At 34.7% G+C, this 21,382-nt stretch overlaps 1 protein-coding gene across 2 annotated transcripts in view; it reads left to right on the top strand.

Moving 5' to 3' along the window:
- Positions 1–19,646, top strand: part of LOC116513624 (glypican-5-like) — a 347,795-nt gene extending 328,149 nt beyond the window's left edge. For both annotated transcript variants that reach the window (XM_032224782.1, XM_032224783.1), the window contains one exon: positions 17,218–19,646. In XM_032224782.1, the coding sequence (XP_032080673.1) occupies positions 17,218–17,408 (191 nt within the window). In that variant the 3' untranslated portion in view covers positions 17,409–19,646. The remainder of the gene's footprint in view (positions 1–17,217) is intronic.
- The last annotated feature ends 1,736 nt before the right edge of the window (positions 19,647–21,382 follow it).

Raw genomic sequence — 21,382 nt, 5'->3', positions numbered from 1 at the left:
GGACGCAGGGAGGTAAGTGTACTTTTATTAATTATAAATGAATCGAAGCTAAGCTAAGCTAAGTCTGATTTTTTAGGCACGAAAGCGAATAATATATTGTATAATTCATTCCCCTCCCCTTTGTATCCCGAATACAGTCCAATCATAATTCTCCCAAATGTCAGGTGTGAGATAACGTCGAAAGGCATCACCAGGATGGAATGCTAGACTGTTGGTCTTGGCGGGAAACACTCCTCCACATGCGCAGTAAGGTGGTCAGTTCAAAATTCAGAATCTTCCTCCAGCACAACAATGATTCCCCTCCCAAATACCATTCCCCCCTCCCTGTTTCAATGGCAGCCGAAGCAGCAGCAAAGTGGAGGCTGACATTCTCTAAATAATGTCCAAAAAGTCAGGAGGCACTTCCTATTTCAAAGTATTTTGAAACATTTACAAGTAAGATTTTTTATTTGATTTTTATCCTGCCGTTATTATTTTATAAGTACCCAAAGGCAATGAACATACCTAATATTTCCTCCTTCTCTTCCTCCTATTTTCCTCTCAACAACAACCTTGGGAGGTGGTTTGTGCTGAGATATTGCCTTATAATTTAAACTTTATTTCAACTTAAGTAATTCAGAGCATTATGATGTTGATGTCTGTAATTTAGATGTCTTTGAAGTACAGAGTCAGCTGCCTCAAATCTTGGTTTAGGTGAATATGCAACTTTTGTTTTAAGGCTATCCAGCTCTTGAATTAATCTTGGTAAATTGTTCCTGCATGTTTTTCATTTCATCACATAAGGATTTCCTGTTGCTGCTCAAAATAATTCCATTCTAAAACCATATTTATAAATAGTTGCCATCTTTCCCCAAATAGACCCAATCTCTGCACATTTTGCCATGGTTCAATTTCCCCTCCTCTTTTCTAGTGTCCTAGTCCTGCAAGTACAAGGTTCATTTTTTCCCCCAGATCAACTAAGTGTTGATCCACGGATTGCAACAGAAACTGACCATCCAGTTTGTTCACAAAGCCTGATGTCATGATCTAAGAGAGTAACTTAGACTGTTTTAATGCCTATGGCAGGACTAAAATTTACAGGCTCCTGGTTTCCAGTGTGGTGACTTAATTAACTACAATATCAAATTGACTCTCATAGTTTGATTCCATTTCACAACATAATTTGCCATAATCACACTTCATAAAACTTCACATGGATTGCAACTGCATTGCTAAGCAAGAAAACAAACCATTTCTTGAAGTAGTTCCAAACTCAGTCTGTATCGTATTAGGAGTCAGTTCAAACTTTTCCAGCTGAATATTGAAAATCTCAGTTGCAAAGGTAGCTTCATCTTGATATTTTTACCATAAGGACTAATGCTTCTTTGAAGGAACAATTGGGAACATCTTAGTTTACTGAAGATAGTTAGGATTTTTTTAATTCACTGTTTGCAAGGCAAAATTAAATCTCATTTTTTTTCTCTTTAAAAATAGTGTTCAAAGTAATGGCTTTAAAAGAAAGTAATGAAATAATTCATTCATTACTCAGTCGGATTCAATAAAATAATTCAATGACAGAAGAGAAAGAGCAGATAGGTCACTTAATCCTCCATGCTATTGAAAATATTTAAACTAAAATATTAAAAGAAAAAAGAAAACAATCTACTATTATTTCTATGTCACATTAAATGGAAACAGACATAAAGATAAGCACATGATAGTTTAGTATGTTAGGTATTAATGTTAGAGGTGCAGCAGAATTTGACAGAAACCATCAAAATAATAATTAATTAAGAACAATTCCTAATTAAGAAAGTGGTGTATCCTTTGTGATCAACCACACAAAATCTGATTTTTTTAAAAAAAAAACTGGAAACAAACCTGAATTGTGAGCATGGTAGAATGGTACCTGTAGAATTATAGTCCATTAACAGTAAAGTTAGTATCAGATCTAATTGCAATTAGACAACAAATCTGTCAACGATTCCATTGGCATATGCAGCGAAAGAAATTTATTATTTTATCAAGAATATAACTTTACTGATATATCCATATAGGCACAGAAAAAGCGAAGCTAGTTCTGAGATTTTCACATGAAAAACAGCATAGTTAATACCCCCCCCCCCGTTTCTGCCGTCCTTTCTCCATTGTCCACCAATCCAACATATTCTTTTTATTTTGGTAAAACAGTATGCACCTTTGGAAGGTTCTCATCACATGGCCTTAAAGTATCAGGATCTTCCCAGGCTAAAAACAGCTGACATAAATTCCTCACCTCCCTCCCAGCTTCCAATATATTCCAAGCACTTCCTCCCTTCATTTCTGTTCTCAAGTTGCAAGTAGAGGTGCATTACAAGCCAGCTTGACAAAATCATATTAGTTCCCCACAGTCAAGGGTTTACTAATGTTAAATTTGAATTTAAATTATAGTTGGTTCAACAATGAAGGCTTGATTTTCTCAAGAACATTGTCTCAAACATGAGCCCAGTTTACATTGCACTTATTCTTACTTGTCTATGTTATCATTAGAGAGTAAGTAGGATTAAAGGCCATCTCATTTTGTCTTCATTGTTTCTTGTTGACAGAAAGCTAGGATCTTATTTCTAGTTTTGTATCATGCATTACATGTGAAAACTAATCATAAGGGTAGCAATTTACACAAACACACATGCATGTAAAAAACTAGTTACACACAAGTTTCAGAATTGAGTACAGGGCGGGGCATAACCTTTTCCTAGGGGGTCACAGCAAGATCGACAGCAGTTTACAACTTCCGCGACACCTCATTTTAAAGCCCATAAAAAACTGAATTGAATGAGCTATTAAATGTTAAATTTGCTTTAAGAATGGCTGGAAAATTCGATTCGGAAGAACAAAGGATCATTGACAGAATAAAATGCATTGCCTTTCGAGAGGCTCGCGATGCTGGAGCGACGTTTATCAATCGAAAATGGATTGCAAACAAATTGAAACGTCATCCGGATTGGGTTACTGATAATTGGAACAAAACAGCCCAAGAATGTTTCACAAAATTTGGAGAAGGGCGTCCTCTGCAACTGTCCCAAGAAAGCAAAGCCATCATTGCAACTGGCAGTCGCAAACAACGAAAAGGAAACCGAAAAGTGGCCCAAGAAATCCTTCAAATTCGTGGAAAACGAGTTGATCAAAGGACAATCGGCCGATATCGAGAACGAGAAGGTTTGAAGCCATTCCACGTCATTTGCAAACCATTGAAAACTCAAACACACGTTCAAGATTGGCTTTGGTTGTGCGATTGGTTGTCTGAATGGACCGAGGAAGATTTTCTTCATTTGGCGCCATCTGACGAATTCTTCGTTTATGCCATTCGAAAACCGAATTTCCAGAACGATCGAATTTGGGCTAAAGACGTCGACGACATCGCAAAACATGAACGATATCGACAAATCGTTCGCAATCCGACTTGCATCGGGATTTTCGTCATTTTCACAGCCAAGAAACTGCATTGGGTTTTGAAGGATAAAGGGGAATCCTGGGATGGCAGTTATTTCCGTGAGAAAATTTTATTGGAGAATGTCATTCCATTTCTCAGTGATCCAGACAATGTCTTGGTGGTTGGTGAGGCTGTCTTTCTTCATGACAAAGCTCCTTGCATGCGTGCAAATGCGACTCAGCAATTGTTAAAGGAAAACAATGTCGAATTTTGGGGCAATGACGTCTGGCCGGGAAATTCGCCAGATCTCAATCCGGCAGAGAACATTGGGGCCATAATTAAGGATGAAGTGGAAGCTCTGATGATTCAGGAGCAAGGTCAAAATCGATATTCGGTTGAAACTTTGAGAATGAATTTGGAAACTGTGTTGAAAAATCTGGAAAATCGAACGGAACTGTTTGAAGATTTGTTGTGTTCTTATCCACCTCGTTTGAATGCTGTTCGAAGGGCTAATGGTGGTCATACTGACTATTAAATCGTGTCAATAAACTCAGTTTTTGATGGGCTTTCGAATGGTGTATGAATTATTTGTGTTGTTATTACAAGTGTTGCTGTGACCCCCTAGGAAAAGGTTATGCCCCACCCTGTATGAACAATTAGCAAATTTTTTCCAAAATGAATAGCTCATTCTATCCAGTTTCATGGACTTATCAGTTTCAAAGTACCTGATTAATACAATTATGTCTCAAACTATTTTGATGGTTCTGCATGAAATGAGCTCTTCTTTATTTGGATATTTGGCAGACTGATGGTGCTAATCAAATCTTCTATCAAGAACTGTCAACTGTGATAGAGCTAAAGTTCTGGTTGGCTGCATAATCCTGTCAACTTGAAATTGGGAGAAGGAGAAATGTATGTTGACTGTCTGCCAAAAGTTAACACCAGAGAAAAATTGCAGTTAAATGTTGTGTTCCAGGGCCCAGTTGCTTGTGCTTGGAGGTTTCAATGTTTATCTCAAATATAGAAATTACTTATACCAAAACATCCATCTCTTAATTATTTCACTTCTCTATCTCTCTCCAATGCTCACCACAATCTAGGCTTAAAAAATATTTTTTTATGCTGCCAAAAGCATGAATATTTTCTACCAGTTCATTAATTGATCATTTGGGTGAATCAGGAATTCTTTTTGATCCACCCAATCCTTTTTCTTTCCAATTCATTCCTTGCTTTTTTTTCTTTGTCTGCCTTCCTCTTCACATATACAGTATATGTCTCCCCCTTTGTTCTTTTTCCACATTTGTTTTCCTATTGCATGATAAAACTCTATTACTTCCCTGCTTCCTTGTCACAAAAATAGTTTTTTCACATTGCAATGTCTCTTACTTTCTATGATAATTGTTTATTTCCTCCTCATCTATCCATTCCCTACCCCAAGGCTTTCTTTTTATCTTTTTTGCCTTTTCTGGAAAAGAACATAATGCTGGTGGCATAATGTGGGCATATCTTAAGGTACCACAATCATATACAAATTAGATGATTATATAGTTTCAGATAACAGCTGAGGAGCAGCAATGCATGAATGCACCCTGATAAGATTTGGAGCTCTTGATAAGCATCTGTCTACACATTCAAACATTGTAGGTACCAGTAGACACCAGGCCACTCAGCTGGAGGTGAGCAGCAGGTAAGTGAGCAAAATTAAAACCATCCTACCTTGGTCCATGGAAAAAAAATGTGTTCCACAACAATGGTCCCAAAGTTTTTGGCACTTGGTGCCAAAAACTTTGGGACCTTTGTTCCAATACTGAGGTTCAGTAATAGAGAATATAGTTCACATAAAATTGTTATTTTCCCTCTTTGTGCCTTTCAAATACATTTTATCTTAACATAAAGCCTTTATAAACCTGCAAAGCATTGTTGACTAGTGGAAGTTTCTTTCTTCTTCCTGCAAATATAATTTTACTTGCATAAAAGCTGTAAAGAACAAAATAAAACTAAAGTATAAATTGCTGAGAGGCTTAGCTAGTCAGCAGCATATCAAGTTAAATAAACAAAATAATGTTCATTTCCTACAGAAGGGAACCATGCTCTTTTGTACTACATAATAGGCAGTAACAATTGATACAGAAATGCATTTCCTCCCCGGCCCCAAAAAAGCATTATTATTTCATTTTAGCTGAAAAGATAACTTAGTTTGGGTCCAATGAAATCATCACAATGAAGTCATCAGTTTGGCATTTTAAATTATTACTAAACTTTTTATTGCATCTTGATTGCATCTTCTAGCTGTAGAATGATCTCTAACAGATGTCTTCAATATAGTGGCTTAGACAGGCAGAAATTTTTAGATGCAACAACATTTCTATGTAGCCACAGAAGCCACTCCTTCAGTATTGGCAATCCCACTAAGTGTTCATTAAATTTAATGGATGCTTTAGAGTGAATGAGTACTTTTAAGGGTTAGGATCATTGCCTTCTCCATGTAAAGAACTTAATTTGAGGTAGAATTATTAATTACTTGTCTTCTTGTCTTCATATCTTCTTTCCTATTTTGTCTTCATATCTTCTTTCCTACTTATACTGTGAACTTCTATATTTACTGTAACAATCAAGTCCTACAGTACATGCCAAGTTTAGTGCACTAAATCACAAAGAGGAATTTCTCCTTGACGATAATATAATGCATGTATATGTAGATAGTCCTTAACTTACAACCACAGTTGGGGGCAGAATTTCTGTTGCTAAGCAAGACAGTTGTTGTGAGTTGCAGCAAATTTTACCCTTTTTGCTTTGTTTGTTAAGTGAATCATGCTAACATTGAGTGAATACATCTTCCCCATTGACTTTGCTTGTTGGAAGCTGGCTGGAAAGGTCACAAATGGCAATCACATAACCCAGTTTTGATCACGTGACTGTGGAAATGTTATGATGGTCATGTGCAAGGACTGGTCATAAGTCACTTTCTTCAGTGGTTTTGTAGTTTTGAAAAACACCAAATGAATTGTAAGTTGAGGAACGAAATGAAATAGTAATCAGCTTCCTCAAAGTAAAGTCAGGAACTTTGGATAACTTGTTGTGTGAAGAAGAAAATGGATGTCTAACATACTATCATGTTTTGTTCTCTATCAGAATAATTTGTTTTTGTATTCCTTTGAAACAGGTTTCAACAACCTAAAGTTCAGATTATATTTTGTTATGTTTTCGAAATGAAAGTTTGAGGTTATTATCTCCCTCTTGGTTTTCAATGATTTGTTCCAAGACAAAATGGTTATTTCTTTATGACATTGTAATCAAATCTGTGGGTTTACTCCTTTTGGGAGGAAGGGGGGTGCTGATAGAGTTTTATCACACAATATGAAAATTGTATTTCTATATTCTCATACATCAGTGAATACCTTAAAAACATTGGCAATATTTGTTACAATGTCACCTCAGATTAGATTTATTATTCAGCCTCTGTATCAAATAAATCGGGTTTGTGTTATGCCATAGCTATAGAAAATACAACACTGTAAATAATCTGTAAACTCTTTGCATCACTCTTTGAAAACAACTTAGGCTATCTTGTTGATTATATTCATTTGGGTTCATTTTATTCTGAACAGAGTAAAATTCCCTACAACTGGGAAGTATCTGGCTACCTAAAACTGCTGTATCAGTGAGATGAGTAGCGTGGAAATTTAATAAATAAATAAATAAAAACCAGTGGAGGATTTATTCAGGGAAGTTTATTACCAAAGTTTCAGGAGCTGGCAAAACAAAGAATTTTCTGAAAGCTGTACAATAATTAAAGTTAGTACAAACAAGACAGTGGTGGGATTCAACTGGTTCACACTATTTCAGGAGAACCGGTTGTTAACTTTCTGAGCAGCTGGGTGAAGTGGCTGTTGGAAAAAATCATTAGGGCAGAGAACCGGTTGTTAAATTATTTGAATCCCACCACTGAAACAAGGATATATTAGTATGTCAGTTTTAGTTTTATTTAATTAGTCTGAAATTTGTTCTTTTTTTCATAGGCTCATAGAAATCTAAATGTAATTTTCACTGGTACTTATGCTGCTACATTTTCATTAATAAAATGCATGGCCGTAAAGGCCATATACTAATAAATAAATGTTCATTTTATTGTTAGAAGTCAAAAAATACATAAATAGTTATACTTTTTAAAGTCCCCCATACAAGCATATCTAAACCAATCTCACTTGGTGTCATATTTGCAGCTTCCTATGGATCTCAAAAAAACACAGATTTGGCGGAGAACAGATACACCCTCCTCTGCTGAATGATCTTTTTTTTCCCCTGTAGACAGAAATGTTAGAAATAGGATTGGGTGAGAAATGGAGTTGCTAAAAGATATCTGCATTTTCAGCCCTATAGACTGTCCTATACCATGGACCTTCTATTCTGTTCCAATCTTGGTGGTGTCATTTGTTTACTAGACAGATAGAGATGCCCTCAAGTTGAACTTGATTCCAGATAACCCTCCAGTTTTCTTGGCAACAATGTGGAAGTGGTTTGTCACTGTCCTCTTGTTCTTCTTTTCTCACATTAAAGTGCTAAGCAGCCAAACCCTGCTTAGTTTCTGAGAACAGACAAAATGTGCCAGCTGCTAACATCTCTTGAGGTTAATTCACAAAATATCACAAGTATTCTGATCGATAAGCATCATGTCTCAAATGTACAAACATATCAAAATCTTTTGATATGGTTCTCTCAGTATAACTCTGTAATCAACTGTATTTTTATGGTCAAATTAGTTGCCATGTTGTGTTTTCTCTATAATTTGCTTCATTAACAGCCCTATCACAGATTTTTCATCCTTATATAGGTTGTAAAATGTTACTTTAGACTATTTTACTCCACAGCTATGCTACTCTGAGAAGAATTATATGAATGTCTGTATTTTGATTTTTTTATAGTTTGTAAAATAAATATTGGAGTAATTTTCAGCAGGATCCAAAGAGCAGAACTTAATTTTTCATATAAACATAATTTATTTGGAAGCCCTTGAATGACTGCAGGCATTGGTGTAGAATGAGATTAATCCTGAAATTGATAAAATGAAAAGAGGATCTAGGGAAGAGTGTTTGCTTTTGGGGAGTTTTTGTTGCATTTTTCTGTTTTTAATTTTCTGAGCCATTCAGAATTGTAGCACATAAAATGGGCCAACTATTAAGTCTTATAAATAACTAAACAAATTGGTCGAGTGCCATCTTAGCAATTCATGCAAAATTTGCTCAAAAATATGTATAAACTGTTGATAATTTTATACTTTAAGAAGAACACCATGAAGAACAACTGAAACAACGAGTGTTAACAAACATAAAATCAATTTATTGAATTGATTGAATTTGTTAAATAATGAATAAAAAAGTGAGATTAATCTGTACGTTTACAATGAAAATTTACTGTTAGTCTGGGCTTTTATATTTTTTTCAAAATCTCAATGAAATGGGGAAGTAAGATGTATAGGTGTACAAGTGAAAACATTCAGTGATATAAATCAGAAATTTCTGTTTTGCTCCTGCTTAATATTTTTTTCCTTAGCTTCTATATGCATACCGAGACATGTGTATCTGTTTATTAGATTGTTTTTTAATTTACTGTTGCCATATGTTAGCTAAAACAATAAACTTACAGGGAAAAAGAGTCTTGAGTCTGTTCTGTTTCTATTCTAAATACAAAAAATTATCAACAATTAACAGAAGAAACCCATAAACCAAGATTTTTAATCATGCATACTATTGCATTAATACATATCAATTGACCAGCTCAACCAAATCTTTTTCAGAAAGGAATTCATTAGGACACCAGACTTGTATGATGAATATTACAGGCATGGCAATTTGAGGGTTCTATAATTACTACTTTCATTCTAAGAAGCAGACTTTTTCATTTTTCCCATTTGCCTGTTCCAGCCGCATTTGAAAATGATTAGTAGTGGTCATGATGTCAAGATAATGTATCATTTGGAAATAGGTTGGGGCTATTTAAAAACTGTTCATTCCATGGTTATTGCCTTGTTTTGAGCTATCTTTGTTTGGAGGCATAAAACTAATTTCAGTTAGTGAAAACCAAAAGTGATAAAAATGATATAACAGTAGTGCAGCATCTATTGTGATACAACAGCACTACTGCAGCATGAAGCATTTCCTCACTTGAAGCTACCTTTCACTGGCCTACCTTAAATAATACTTGGAAAGAACACACAGTTTTAAATATTTACTTTGACAAAAAGTAAGCATTAAATGCATATTGAAATCCTATTTGGAGAAGACCTGCTTGAATTATTAGTTTAATATATAAATAGAATTAGAATATATATAAAAACAGATGCAAAAGGGCAATGAACTGAAAATAGATTTCCTCCTTGTGAAATCCGTCTAGTTTTCTTCTGTTGGGGAGAGTTGCATCCATTTGTTTTCAGAGTCTACCAAATTCATGCTTTCCATTGGGGCAGCATTATAGCTCATGATTGCATTTCAAGTTATTTATAACTATAGCCTAGGGGTTATCTGAGAACTGCTATTACATTCTCTCAGGTATTTGTTCCTAATAGGTTTCATATTTAAGAGGACGCTGTTTTGCACTTTTCTGTATTCTTTGTGTCTATGTATGTGTCTTGGGAATAATTCCCAGGGAAGATAAGTAAAACATTGCAATCCTGCTAAGCTTAGGCTTTACCAATGAAAAGATAGCTTTATACAATGGCAGTACTTTATCAAACAACATGTATTTAATTTTTAAACAGAGATTTACAAAATGCTCTGTTGGCACATCTAACCTATCTTTTAATTGCCAGCAGGCCATAAAAGAAATTGCAGTGAAACTACAGTGAAAGAGAAAACTAACATTGGAAGTCTTTCCCTAGGAAGGTTAAAAACAGATTTTCCTGATGTATTATTTAATGTTTGTTATATAGTGGATTAAGCAGTGTTATAGTACTAAAGGAAAAGCTGTTAAAATGCCAACATGCCTACATTTTCTTCTATTTTTTCCAGATAACATTCAGTTTTACTTTAGATGTTTGCTGAAGTCAATATCAAAAGAATAAATGAATTAACAGTTCCCATCCTAGCCAATTTAGAGCAGCAAATCAAGTTACAACCCTGGATATGGTCAAGTGAAAGAGAAGAATAGATTTAACTTTGTGAAGTCTTTATTTAATCTGCAGGCTCTAGAGAGCTGAAGTCAGCAGGCTAGGATGATATAAAAGGATGGAGAAATAGTGCCTTTGCCACAGCTGACAGCATGACAGTGATGGAAAGAAAGGCCAGGTGCTTTCAGAAAAATACCTATTCCCATGATTTATTTTTAAACCAATGGTTCTCAACCTTCCCAATGCTGCGACCCTTTAATACAGTTTCTCATGTTGTGGTGATCCCAAACCATAAAATTATTTTTGTTGCTACTTCATAACTGTAATTTTGTTACTGTTATGAATCATAATGTAAATATCTGATATGCAGGTTGTATTTTCATTATTACAAATCGAACATAATTAAAGCATAGTGATTAATCACAAAAACAACATGTAATTATATATTGTGAAATGGTTTGCTAATGAAAATAATATTATATAATATAATATAATGTCTAACCTTAAACAAGGTATTCTAAATATAAATTCATTAATATTATAATAGTTCATTATATCATCTTAAATATATCCAATAATAAAGTATTTTTATATCCTATTCTAAGTCATTCTATTATTTTAGTATTGGTAACATCTCTAATAATTTCCAATTCCATGTTTCCAATCTAATATATATGTATACAATTATTATAATTATTAAACATTCCTTGAGTATAGCTATTATTACATTCTTTTTATTATGACACATAACTAAATTTAAGGTAAATTTATATTATGGCATTTCATTACATCGTCCTAAAATCATCCAATGATATTACATCTTTATATTCTATTCTATATAAAATTGTTTATCGTTTATAAAAAGCTTTTCAACCTCATCTCCATAGTACCACTTGCAAATTTATATAAAATTTTATATTATCAATCTAGTATACATAAATGCATTATTATCATTGTTAATCATTTATTTGACTATAACTATTATTACTTTATCTTTTACATAATACTCAAAGTTTAAGTTTAACTTGATTTTATTGTAACATTTCATTTCATCATCCTATATCCTTCCAGTAGTAGTACAATCCAATATCTCTTGCCATTTGTAGAATCTGTATTCTAAGTGTTTTCTTGATAAGTCTTATGTGGATTTCTCTTAGCAACTTGTTGTTCATTCCATATCTTATAGAGAGTTGAAACTCTCCATCTGTTCCTTCCATCATCTTGCCTTTGGTTATCACTAGTGCTTCTGCTAAAATTACTCTCATTGTTTCTGCCAAATTTTCTCCCCTTTCTTCATCTATATTTTGAGGTCTGGGATAGAGTTTGAGTTCGTCGAGCTCTCCTTTCAGTAATTCACACATATCATTTACCTCCACTCTCGGTTTGCTGTCAATGTCAACAATTTTCTTATCACTTTGTTCATATTTCTCTGCAGTTTTTTGAACTCTGTCCTCAAATTTCATCATTGTTTTGTAAATATTCTCAACTCTTCTCTCCATTCTTTTTATTTTTTTTGTTCTATAATCTCAAATCTCTTATCAATTTTCTCTGTGCTTATTAGAACTTTTTGAATTTCTAACATAATTATTTGCAATGTTATTTCCTTTTCTTTTTCATGTTACGCCATTTTTGGATTTGGATTGGATTTGGATTTGGATTTATTAAATTTATAGGCCGCCCAATCCCGAAGGACTCCGGGCGGCTTACAGATATAAATTTTAAAAGAAGGGTTAAAAACAAACAGAGGAAAGAAGATTAAAGAAGCACACCATGCACCCAGTCTAATCGGGGCTGGACCTCGGTCGAGAGGTCGAGAGGTCAACAGCCCCAGGCCTGCCGGAATAGCCAGGTTTTGATAGCCTTTCGGAAGGCCATGAGAGTGGGTAGGGTAGGGTCCGGATCTCTGGGGGTAGTTCATTCCATAGGGTCAGAGCGGCTACAGAGAAGGCCCTCCCCCGGGGTGCCGCCAGCCAATATTGTCTGGCTGATGGCACCTGGAGAAGGCCCACCCTATGCGATCTTATTGGTCGTTGGGTGGTGTGCGGCAGAAGACTCGCAGATATCCGGGTCCTAGACCATGTAGGGCTTTAAAGGTAATAACTGGCATCTTGAATCGTGCTTGGAGACTGATAGGGAGCCAGTGCAGCTCTCGGAGGATAGGTGTAGTATGTACCAAGGTACACCCAGTATCGCTCGCGCGGCTGCATTCTGGACTAATTGTAGTTTCTGAACACTTTTCAGGGGCAGCCCCATGTAGAGCACATTACAGTAATCAAGTCTTGAGGTGAAGAGGGCGTGAGTGACTGTTTGCAGTGCCTCTTGGTCCAAATAGGGCCGCAACTGGTGCACCAGGCGAACCTGGACAAAGTTTCTGAATAGCTACTTGGACCAACCTAAGTACTAATTCATAATTTCATATCTGATCACATGGGCAGCAAGCCACTCCCACAAAGTAGGCCACACCCACAGAGTAGGTTTGAACAATTTTTGAAACCCACCACTGAGCAGGACGTGCCCTTCTCTATCACTGTCTCTTTGGGACGGTTTAGGTCCAAAAGGACCGTCCAGCAACAGAGATATTGACAGCAATATAGATTTACTCTATTTCTGAATTGTACACCATGTCTAAAATTCCTGGCAGTGGGGGTTGTGTTTTTTCTCCTTCATTCTTTCCTTCCTTCCTTCCTTCCTTCCTTCCTTACTTACTTACTTACTTACTTACTTACCATGTTGCATGTATAGTTACAATTTATATTGTTTTATTGTTTCCTAGTATGATTTGATTGCTTATTAGGAACCTATGACTATCATTAAGTGTTGTATCTTATGATTCTTGATTAATGTATTCTATTTTATTTTTCTTTATGTACACTGAGAGCACTTGGCCAATAAAGAATTCTATTATATTCTACTCCACTCTTCTCTACTCTACTCTTTCCTTCCTTCCTCACTCAGCAGCAATCTCCATCTTTTCAGAACAGTCCTCTTTTTTGTGTGATACAGTCTCTCTTCACTCATGTAATTTCCTCTTGCCCCACCTTCCCTTCACAGCATCCAAAACGACTGACAAGTGCTAAAACTTCCTTGAACAGCTGGTTCAAAAGTGTTGGTTTGCAAGCAAAATGCAAATTGAATGATCAAAGGAGAAGGATATGTGTATTACCTTGAAGAATCCCTAAGAACATTATGTATCCAGATGGTCTTTCAAATGAATCTAATATTTAAGCTTTCAATGTGTCTAGAATGTACTCAACCTCAAATCTTCCCCATTTCCCCTGAAATAGGAGGAGGTGACAGAACAATGTTGCATAAAGAGCAAGAGTACATTCTTCCACCAGAAAGAAATGGTGGAAAACACAGTGCATCCTTAGTGCGGCTGAAAAGCTATAAGGTTGGCATGTCAGAAGGAATCTAGCTTCTCAGATAGGCATGAGGAAGGGACACTTCTTATAGAAATCCAGACATGATCTTTAACTACTATGAGAAACATAATTAAGTGATAATTGTCAGAGAAGCTGTAAAAAGTCTTGAGTGTTCCAATTTTATTTTGGGTAGAAGTGGAGCTGCCTGTTGTTCTTGGAGAAACAGGATATCTTCAGAGTGGGAGCCATAGATATGTTTTTCAGGAGCCACAAAGAATACATAAGTTCTCTTTTCTTGCACACAATCCTGAAGAGTCTTCTTAATGACCACGCTATATATATTTCTTAAAATTCCATTCTACATTCCCACTGAATTCCTTGGAAAATATGTTCACTCTGTCTTTGCATGCAACATTCTCTCTCCCTCTTTCTGAGCTAGACATGCAAATTATTTCTCTTTGCTTTTTTCTCTTTGCTCTTCAAACCATGATTCACTTAACTGAATTCAATGGATCACCTCTTCATGGGGGAAATTTCTAGATTTTTCTGCTATCAGCCATATATCCATACCTGTCCTTCTCCCCAAGTGAGACAATGTCTCATGGGGGTAAACCTTTAGGGTTTTTTTTTTCATCCTCCAATTAACTGTTTAGCATTGTAACATTTTAAACTTTCCTGGCTTACACAACTTTGCTGCAATTAGATGAGTTGTACTGGTAGCAGTAATTCATGCACTAGTAATCTCAACAGTAGAATTTAGTGATGTACTCCAGATCATCTCACTTTGAGGTTTGCTAATGAGAAAATGCTGGACTGGGAAATTGGACAATCTAGCAAGAGTTTACATTGATATAGTTCTATTGGCTTTTTTCATATCAAGCAATCAAATTCACAATGTTTGCCATGGCATAGAAAGCCAGTCATAGTTTAAGATATGAGTACTTGATGGAATATTTTCTCCCTTGTATATATGTTAGAGGGCTCAGATCTACTGACTCTTATTATGGTAAATGAAAATTAGCTCATGCAACTATCTCAGAGAAGATGGGTTAAATACTATCATAAATTTAAAGTGTATTTGTTCACTGAGACCTCTGTTTTAATTCTACTGATGTGTCCTATATTTCTGCTACATCATATTTTTGTTGTTGTTTTAAGAATTTAAAATATTTGCTTTACTGACTTTCTAGTCAGTTATAATTACAAACAACTGCAGGTAGCATACATCTCTATTCCATAAGTCAGGTTAAAACTATATAGTAAAATAAATATCAAAATAACACTGGCATTATAAATCATATTAATCAATTGAATCAACCCAGATACCTTCCATTATTAGACAGACAAGCTCACAACTTTCTAACCCCAAGGCCTACTGAAATAATCATGTTTTAATGGGCTCATGGAAACCCAGTCTAGGAGGAGCCATTCAGATATCAGAGAATGCTATTTCATGGAAGTAAGGCAGCAGCTGAGAAAAACATCTCCAAAGAAAGCTAATTGAAACATTATTCTTTAAAGACATAAGAGGGCCATAGCAGTCCTTTCAGTTTAGATCACAAAGGCAAAACATTGTTCTTTCTCTCTTCATCCCCATACATTTTTCAAAACCATTGTAAATATATTGTCAACATGGGTCTATTTAGACATCTCTCAAGGCTAAAGAACAAAATCTGGTTCCCCTCCCATTCCTGCCTCCTTTATCATCCAACCATCTCCAAGGCTGCCCCTTTCATTTCTTTTCATGCCCTTACCCTATTTTGCTTTTCTGAGCAAGAAAACTTGCTTTCTGTTGTCCAGTTTGTCTTAGATTTCTTCTGCTCACCTCATTTCCATCATTCAAACTTTTTTTACTTTTCTTCCTTTTCCTTTACTTTTCCTTCTGTTCTTAGATTCCCTCTTTGATTGTCTCTTCCCATTTTGCTTTTTGTGTTTGCCCTTTCTACATGAATTCTCCTCGCACATATGTGCTAGTCATTCCCGACTCTAGGAGGCGGTGCTCATCTCCATTTATAAGCCAAAGAACCAGCCCTGTCTGAAGGCGTCTCCTTGGTCATGAGGCTGGCATAACTAAATGCCAAAGGCACATGGAATTCTGTTACCTTCCCACCAAAGGTGGCTCCTATTTTTCTACTTGCATTTTTTTATGCTTTCAAATTGCTAGGTTGGCAGAAGCTGGGACAAATAACAGGAACTCACCCCGTTATGCAGCACTAGATTTGAACTACTGAACTGCCAACCTTTCTGATCAACAAACTCAGCATCTCAGCCACTGAGCCACTGCGTCCATCTGTAGATGCATGTATATTGTATTAATATTTTTTTATGATTTCTGAATGTTTCCAGCACTGAGGAATTTCACTCTAAAACTATAGTGAAACAAAGGGCTTACAACCTCTGGCAGTTTCTCATGATACATAGAAATCTGATTTAACAGCATATCAAACAATAGTTAGTGATGCAAAGACTTGACTCAGGCAAAAGGATAAATGGCTTACTAAACTCATATTCCCAAAGTGGATAGGTAGGCAAACTTTGATAGAAAAGAGGTTGGCAAGCTGTGATAGAAAATACATTTGTTTTAAATTAGCTAACATATATTTTTTTCTTATCATTTATCATCTTAATGTTCAATAATCAGCTAAAGAGCTATTTGTTACTAAATGCAACACTGAAAGAACAACAATATTAACAACTTATGATCTATGATGACCACATGATGTTACAAAAATAGTTGAGAGCACCCAATCTGATGGTTTAGGGAGTTTAAAGGACCAAAGTTTAGGGTAACAGTAATGAAAAAATGGCCCAATGGGCAGATTTATTAATAGGTAATATTTATTTGATTTTATTCTTTTGAGTAAAAATACCCTGCAATCAGTTACATTAGAGTTCAGTGAAATCAAATCACCTCATTATGTTACAAAGTCAAATGCCAACATGACTGTTTCATTAATTTTAACTAATTAGATTATTATTAAACCAAAGATTAAACTATTGGTATGAATTCTTTAAAAACTAATCTATCAGACATAGAATATATGGTGGATTCTTTTATTTTTTCTGACTCACAGGACAGATAGAGTGTTTTGTTCTACAATTTATGTACGTATTTCACACTCCAGTTTATTGAACAGAAATACATTATGGATTGAATAAAATTTACTATCAAATTACTAACAATCTTAGACCTGAGCCTGCTTATAAATTGAATTAAATTATTGAAAGTACATAAATAGCAGATTATACTGCAGGTCTTATTTTCATATGTGAAACTATTGGAATCATTAGAATCATATATTTTTTAAATTGACATGGTTTCCAAAATAACTAATATTTGTTTTCTTTGTGTTTCTTTTCAGATGTTTTTAGTGTGAAATCAGGAGTCAGAAATGAAACCATACTAATAATGGAAAAGACGGACACCACATCCACAACTACAATAAAAACATTTTCCATTTATAAAGGGGACAGAAATCTGGGTACTCAAGCATCAAGTTCTTGGTTCTTTACAATTACCAGCCTTGCAGTTTGGTGGCATTTTGTGTCATAGCTGTATTACACTGCAGTAACTATGCAATTTCTGTGCACCATCATATATACCTTCAGCCTTATCCAAGTGAAAGCAAACTTAAATTGGTTTCAAAAATTCTATGCTCTAATATTATGTGGTATGTTAATTTAAGTCCTAAGTATTAGTCTGGGACTGGCTACCAACAAGGGTCAATTTGTACACAATTTGTCTCCAATGTCTGGAGGTTTCTTTGATTTGTTTGTTTCTTTGTTTTGGTACCATCTCAACTACTCAACATGGAAAAAGGATGAAGACAGAAGATTTCAGTAGGTTAAGTTATTGTGATAGGTACAGTTAAGAATGTCATAAAGTTATACATTAATGTGTTGGCATTTTTTCTCTTTTACTTGTCAGATATTGGACTGTTGTCTTCTTGAACTTCTATGTTCCTTTAAATAATTGAATTTAATTTACATGCCAATAATTTATATCTATAGGGATCTATGAGTATTATAAGCAAAATCGTAGTTTGATCAAATTCTGGTCAAGGCATCATAGCATGCTTGAATTTCTTTGTTTCTTTTCATTAGATTGTAGAAAGCATATGGTGTCTTTAATGTATTATTATACAGTAGTTCTTTTAACAATTCAGCAATAAATAGAACTACTTCCCAATTTATTTTAAAACACTACAGAATAGTTTCCCTGCTCATGTATTTCTTTATTACATACGTACAATACCTGTCATGCAAATACCTGGTGAATTAAAAAGAGAAGAGACTCTGAGATGGCCATGGCAAAAATGGTTATTGACTTGATGTTGTATAGCTAGAATGAGGAACCAATACCTGTGCTATAATCTTCTATACTGTAATACTAGCCAGCATGGTTAGCAATAAAGGATGCACTCCATGTTAGAGTAGATTAAGTAATAAAACAGCTTTCTGCAAGACAGCCGTTCAGAGCTCTGGAAAGAAGTACTTGTACACACCCTGCCATTCGATGCTTTGACGAGAAAGAAAAGATGGGCAGAAAGAGAAAAGAATGTGATAAATGGGGGGGGAAGAAAAAGAGAGAGAAATATGCCATAAATATGCCATAAAAGGCAATCCTTACTTGTTTGAGAGTTCTGGATCCACCCATGTCTTCTTTTAGCTCCATCCAGTCAATTACCCTTTGACATCATGTTATAAGACAAACGAAAGAAAAGAAATGGAATTAATCCATTACTTAATATGTCTCACAAATAGATGATTAGGTTTATTAGGATTTATAAACTCACTGTTTTATGGATGTTTGCAGAATCCCCCCTTTTATACATTTTTATGTATACTATATGGAATGTGATCCAGAAGATGAATATACACTTTCTTTGCTGCTGCTACTACTATTACAATCATTTTCATCAAACTACCAGGAAAATTTACCTTTTTTATCCTAAAAAATAATTTTAAAAAATCTGAAGTGCAGCTTCTGTTTATGATGATACACTAGGAGATAAAAATTTGAAAAAAATGTCAACTTATAATGATACCTTCTTTTTTGTAAATAGTTTTTTACACTTTCCAGAAAATTAATGTGTTTCATAATATGGTAAGAAATTACAGTCCTGTTATTAATGAGATGGAAGAAGGCTAATTTGAGTATTTTTACCTCAATCCTCAAAATACCATTGAAAATCTACATACTACAATCTCAGCACAATTAACCATTACAAAGAATACCCATTTATATTTACTGAAAATAACAATAACTCATATAACTAAAAAGCTGTTTCCAACGTAAAAATAATTTCTGTGTAATTCCGTTTTAAATGCTATAATGTAAAATATTTGCTTTTGATTTACATGTATGATATGCATGTGTACAAAAATTACTTGCAATGATTTCATTTGCATAAAATGTATACTCAGTCTAGTATACCAATCCTAGGTACTATCTGATACATTTAGGACAAAAGCATAAAGTAAGACAGTATGGGCAACCCTTGTTGCTGTTGGAGTTCTAATGTGCACATTCTTTTTTGTATAATGTTTTCTTTTATTTACTTTTAAAAGTTTCCTTATATACCTTACAGAGCACTGCTTTTAATGACTATTTTCAGAAGACATTGCTCTCTTAGTTTAAAATTAAGTTACAATCTAACTTAATAAAACACTTTGTCGCTTTGAATATAGCAAAGCATTTCATAATATAAAATCTGTTCCATTCAAACGAAATTTAAGAATGCTCATCTGCTGATAAAATTGTATGGTAAAGTTTTAATTCTCATAGAGATGAATGACACACATGAGACAATACATTCCAAAATCTTAAAAGTCAGAAGCTTTTTTTTTAAAAAAAAATCCATAGTCATCAAGCCATTCTGTTTGAAAAAAGTAATTTTATTTTAGTGCATGGAGTAATGATATCTTGATGAAAGAAAAAGAATGGAAACTTATGAGAGCAGATGCTCGCCTATAATTAAGCACTACAGCCTTACAATACCCTAGAAAATGAATGTCACTCAACAAATACTAACAATCCTTCTATTAGGCATCTATCAGATTCTAGACAGAACATTTCTTTTGTGGTATTAAACAAATGCGTAGAAAATTAAATTCTCTTTCTTCAAAGTATCCAAAATATTTCAGACCCATATTGAAAAATCACTCATAATCATTTGAGAATATTTAAGTTTTAAGCTTAATTTAGTGACTATGTAAAAAAAAAACCTCAGTAAAATTCATATGTGGGAGGATTGCATCAACTGCTATGCTCTACTCCTCTGACTGGACTTAACTAGGTACTTCCTGCTTTCTTCAAAATAGCAAATTCACAGGAATTAAATGAAAAGTATATGTCGTAATATCTGATCAACATTAACTGGCAATTTCATCAAGTATGCCAAAATACCATTAAAAAGCAACTATAATATTTTACACAGGCAATGCATTAAATTTATATGACAATGTTAAGGTAGTTTGCATTTTATCATTAACTTTCACCTTTCTAACTCTTCTCATTAAATCAGTAAGATACTATTTGTACTTCATATAACACTGCCAAGATAAAAAAAAATATTTTGTTGTATAGTATAAGCAATTAACATTTGCTCAGTTTATCTATTACAAGGGGCTATATAATTTGTCCAATGTGCCCTTTCTGTGCACCTAATTAGAATCAGTGTGAAGCTCTATTCAGGTGATAAATATTTAATTGAAGGACCCAGGAAGCAAAGAAAGAATGTGCTCTATATTTTATACAATTTTTGCAGTCATGCAGAATATAACATACTTTTCACCTAAACTGATATTTTCTCATGAAATGCTTTTAAATATCTATGTTAAATGTTCTTGTTGTGGTCTACAATAATTCCAACATACCTTGCTTACATTATACATGGCTGTTCTGACCCCCCCTCATCCCACACCAACACACACTCCAAGCCAAAGATAAGTTAATTAACAGACAGACAAGTCCTTGGCAGCAAACCGGCACAGACAAGCTTGGGCAACAGTCCAGCACAGATAAGGCTTGGCAGCAATCCAGCCTGCCAAGCTCACAGTAATGTTCTCTGACATTCGTTCCTGCGTTGACTTCTGCAAGAGGGGCGTGTGCACAAGCAGTCTTTTTATAGTCTGAAGAGGAGCCTAATGATGACCAGCTGAGTGCAATTACCTCCTGTAACTGCGCAACTGTTCCTGACGCCTAGTAGCTCTTTGGTGCCATGCATCCAGGAACAACTCATTGCTGGCGTCTAAACTGCAAGTCTAGCTACTTTATCATGAAAATATAAAAAAATATCTATTAGAAATATATAGGGCAAGAAACAATTTGACTCCATAAAAAGATTGACCCATATCTTCTGCTGGGTCTAAACTTAGTGCTATATTTCTATCAAAGATTTCTAAACATTTCTAATGCAAGCCAGGAAGCATCCCTGCTTCCTTAAGCTTATCAAGCTCAAGTTATTTTCCAGGTTATAGTCTCAACAAATAGAAGTTAAATGTTTATATATATTCATTCTCATG

Source organism: Thamnophis elegans, chromosome 10 (genome assembly GCF_009769535.1).
Source record: "Thamnophis elegans isolate rThaEle1 chromosome 10, rThaEle1.pri, whole genome shotgun sequence".
Lineage (NCBI taxonomy): Eukaryota > Metazoa > Chordata > Lepidosauria > Squamata > Colubridae > Thamnophis > Thamnophis elegans.
Note: the sequence above shows the minus strand (reverse complement) of the source record. Positions and strands in the feature narration are given on the sequence as shown.